Source organism: Carlito syrichta, unplaced genomic scaffold (assembly GCF_000164805.1).
Source record: "Carlito syrichta isolate Samal-C Ts95f unplaced genomic scaffold, Tarsius_syrichta-2.0.1 Scaffold311198, whole genome shotgun sequence".
Classification (NCBI taxonomy): Eukaryota; Metazoa; Chordata; class Mammalia; order Primates; family Tarsiidae; genus Carlito; species Carlito syrichta.
In genome coordinates, this window is record NW_007255294.1 from 76,540 (window position 1) to 80,878 (window position 4,339).

General features: G+C 38.7%; 1 protein-coding gene across 1 annotated transcript; it reads right to left on the reverse strand.

The window, feature by feature from the left end:
* Window positions 1-2,153: 2,153 nt before the first annotated feature.
* LOC103271068 (proteasome assembly chaperone 2-like) lies at window positions 2,154-3,022 on the reverse strand. Its single transcript, XM_021717818.1, has 2 exons — window positions 2,952-3,022; window positions 2,154-2,883 (listed from the first exon to the last, which is right to left on the reverse strand). The coding sequence occupies exons 1-2, from the start codon at window positions 3,006-3,008 to the stop codon at window positions 2,206-2,208; spliced, it is 735 nt and encodes a 244-aa protein (XP_021573493.1). The 5' UTR covers window positions 3,009-3,022; the 3' UTR covers window positions 2,154-2,205.
* Window positions 3,023-4,339: the final 1,317 nt, after the last annotated feature.

Consider the following 4,339-nt stretch of genomic DNA (forward strand, 5'->3'; position numbering starts at 1 on the left):
CCACTGCCCTCCAGCCTGGGCGATAGAGTGAGACTCCAACTCAAAAAAACAAAAACCAAAAAAAACCAAAAACAAAAACAAAAAAAGTTACTACTAGAAGTAAGGTTTCAGGGAATTGAAGATACAATTAAGACAAGGTTCCTGCACAAAGAAACTCATAACATCAGAGTTTAGAAAGATTGACTTGCAATAAATGTTATAACAGAGTTATGGGTGTTGGCAAAGTAATGGAAATTCAAATAAGGAAACTGTACATTTTAGCTAGGGAGATAGATTAAGAAATATTTGACAGAAGAAATCCTTTGGACCTGGGATTCAAAGGATGAATGATGTTTCACCAGGTGAAAAGTGAACACCTAAAAACGCATATAAGTAGAACACTCCACCACCAACTGCAGAATACACATTCTTTTCAAATATACATGGAGTATTCTCCAGGAGAGACCAAATGTTAGACCATGTAACAAGTCTCAATAAATATAAAAGAATTAAAAGCACACAAAATATTTTCACTGTCCACTATGGAATTAAATTGGATCAAATCCAGAAGAAAATTAGGGAAATTCACAATCATATGAAAACTAAACAACATATACCTAAATAACCAATGTGTCAAAGAAAAAGTCACAGGGGAAATTAGAAAATACTTTGAGATGAATAAAAACAAAAATGAAACATACCAAACTTATGGGATACATAAAAGCAATGCTTAGAGAGATTTAAATACCTTTATTTTAGAAAAAGGTCTCAATTCAGTACATTAACCTTCTACATTATGACTCTAGAAAAAGAAGAAAAACTAAACTGAAAGCAGGCAGCAATAAAGACAAAATAAATATTAGAGCAGAAATAAATGAGAAACTACAACTATAATAGAAATAAATCAACATATGATCCACCTAGGTAAATACTCAATTGAAATTATGTCTTTAGAAAAAACATATACACAAATGTTCCCAACAACATTATTCATAATGGCCAAAAGCTTAAAATAATCCAAATGTCCATCAATTGATAAGTAGATAAACAAAATGTGGTATATCCATGCAGTGAAATATTATTCAGTCATTTAAAAAGAATAAAGTATGGATACATGCTACAACATGGATGAAGCTTGAAAACATGTCAATTGAAAGAAACCAGATACAGAAGTCTACATACAGTATGATTACATTTATATGAAATTTCCAGAATAGGTAAATGCATAGAGAAAGAAAATACGTTTGTGGGGCAGTGAGGCAGCATGGAGATGGGCAGTGATAGCTAATAAGTGTTACTCATATTTAGCATGATGAAAATGTTCTGGAATTAGGCTGTACATGGTGGCTCACACCTGTAATCTCAGCAGTTTGGGAGGCTGAGGTGGGAGAATTGCTTGAGGCCAAGAGTTTAAGACCAGCCTGAGCAACATAGTGAGACCTAATTTCTATCTTTCAAAATGTTTTTAATTTGCTTGTCATGGTGGAGCATACTAGTAATCCCAGCTACTGGGAGGCTGAGACAGGAGGATAACTTGAGTCCAGGAGTTTGAGGTCTCATTGAGCTATGATAACACTATTGTGCTCAAGCCTGGGCAACAGAGTAAGAATCTGTCTCTATTTTTTTAAAAAAAGAAAGCAAGCAATTAAGAAAATGTTGCTCTGGAATTAGATAATGTGATGATTGCACAATGTTGTGATTATATTAAAAACTACTGAATTGTACACATTAAGAGGGTGAATTTTATGTATAGTCTTCTATATCTGTGGGCTCCAAATTTATAAATCCAACCAATCAAGAACTGAAAATATTTTTTAAAAACAAACAATTAAATAAAAACAAATAACTAAGGCAGAATAAATATATTTTTAAAAATGCAGTTAACTATTTGCATGTCATTTACATTATATTAGAAATTATAAGTTGAGCATTCTTTTTTTTTCCAAGTAGGAAATAAAATTTTATTGTACAAAATTTACATCTGTTGTATATGAGGAAGTGTGGCAAAAATACCTTTTGTTAATGTTAACCTCTTTTTAAGATTTTCTGTGAAAAGTAATTATCTGTTTCCTAATACAATCTCAGATAAACAAATTTTCGAACAGAATGCATAACAGCTGTGTTGGTTCTAAGTGTCTTGAGGCATAAGGTATAAAACAAAACAGATTAAAAAAGTGCAGAGGGAAGACCACTGCCAAAAAGTAATCTCCAAGAACTTGGTATTTTCTACCGCAAGGAAGGTGCTGTGGGGTCCTCACTATGTGGTTTGATTACTTGAAGCCATTCATTAAGATACTCAACAAGACCTAATGCAGTTGGGATATTGTCCGTTTCTGAAAAAAATTTCAGCAGAACTGCCATTTGGATATCTTTAGAACAGTTTTCATCACAGAGTGCTTTTGTGATACCTCCTCTCGGAATACGAATACAAAACTCAGAACCATTTATTTCATGAATGCATGGGCTTTTTTCCATTTCTTCCCAATTAAGGCTCTTCATTTTATTTTGAACATTTTTTTGCATGGGAGGTGTAAGTAGGTACCGGAAGGGAGGACTGCGAAGTTGTAGATCATTACGTTGGTATGAATGACTACTTGAAAGCACAATAACTCTGGCACAGCTGGTGCCTTTTACCCAGGAAAGTAGTCTTTCACAGACTGGCTTTGTTTTATATTTAATGAAAATGGGTCTTAACTGAAGAGCCATTAGCTTTCTTGAAGACAATGAATATACTTCAGCATTTATACTAAGTTCTATTGAATTTTCTTCTCCAGTTGCATATGGATTGTTTCCAACTATTGGCACAAGACAGTCGGTATATAAGTATCCAATCTTAGACATGTTTAGCATAGAAATAATCAGATCTATTGCAAGTTGGCCAACATTTCCAACAGATACTGCTGGCTGGGTCGGCGAGGCGACTCCAAGGGGCCTCTGGGGAGGCAGCAGCCCCAGCACAGGTGGAGACGCACCATCAGGAGGGTGAAGCCGGTGAGGTTGGGCACCGACTCCATGAACAGGAAGAACATGGTCGCAGTCAAGCGGGGCCGGTTGAGCATTCTTTATCTGAAATGCTTGAGACCAGAAATATTTCAGATTTCAGATTTTTTCAGATTTTAGAATATTTGCATAAACATAATAAGATATCTTGGGAATGGGACCTAAGTCTAAATACAGAACTTATTTACGTTTCATGTACACCTTATAAACATAACCTGAAGGTAATTATATACAATAGTAATGATTTTCTGCATGAAACAAAGTTTTGGCTGCATTTTGACTGCAACTTGTCACATGAAGTTAGGTGTAAAACCAGTTCAATCCTCCCCACCCCATGGATACCAAGGAACAACTATAATTGTCTCAATTATTTTGTTTGTTTGTTTGTTTTGAGTTGAAGCCTCACTCTGTTATCTAGGCTGGAGAGCAGTGGCATGCTCACAGCTCACCCCAGCCTGGACTTTCTGGGCTCAGGTGATTCTTCCACATAAGCCTCCCAAGTAACTGGGATAGCCATGTGCCACCACACTCAACTAATTTTTTGTAGAGATGAGGTCTTGCTATGTTGCCTCGGCTGATCTGGAACTCCTGAGCTCAAGCAATCTACCTGCCTTAGCCTCCCAAAGGCTAGGACTACAAAGCATGAGCCACTATGTGTTGGGAGCCATTTTAAAAATAGCAATCATCTTATATAAGCCTTCTTCTTTGTCCTCCGAAAAGCCCGCGCGCGCCAAACCACAACACCCCTCCCACCTCCTCTCCTCATACCACCCACTACTCTTCCTCCTATCATAAGCCGCCACACGCCCTATTTCAGCCTGCCCCTCTTTGCTATGTATATAAGCAATCGCCTAACAATAAAATTTGGAGGCTTGATCAGAACACTGTCTTGCCTCCATTCTGCGTGTCTCCTGTCTCTTTCTCTCTTGGTCTCTCTCTCTCTCTTTTCACCAGCAGCAGGTAGTCCTCCTCGTGCCCACGTTTTACTTGTCCCGCTGGTCGGGACACCTGGCGCCCGACGTGGGGCTCGAGGCACGGAATGGCGCTGCTGGCACCTACTCGGAGGACGCCCCGGCCGGGCACACCCTGAGCTCCTGAGCTCGCTTCGAGCCCGTGGGTGATCAACCCGCGGGATAAGACTCGATCTTGATCGTCGCTGGACTAGCCGCCCCAGCGGACATCGGAACGGTGAGTAGGTGATTATCATGGGACAGGAATTGAGCTCTCACGAGCTCTTCCTTAGGGGACTTAAGGATTCCCTCAAGATGCGCAGAATTAAGGCTAAAAAGAAAGATCTACGCAGTTTTTTCAATTTCTTGACTGATGTATGTCCCTGGTTCCCTCAAGAGGGCACCATGGA

Bases quoted from the DNA above. Each gene is read 5' to 3' on its own strand.
- LOC103271068 (XM_021717818.1), bottom strand. From the start codon at position 3,008: ATGTTCTTCCTGTTCATGGAGTCGGTGCCCAACCTCACCGGCTTCACC. The intron at 2,884-2,951 runs GTGCGTCTCCAC...TCGCCGACCCAG, and splicing joins CCGGCTTCACCCTCCTGATG to CCAGCAGTATCTGTTGGAAA.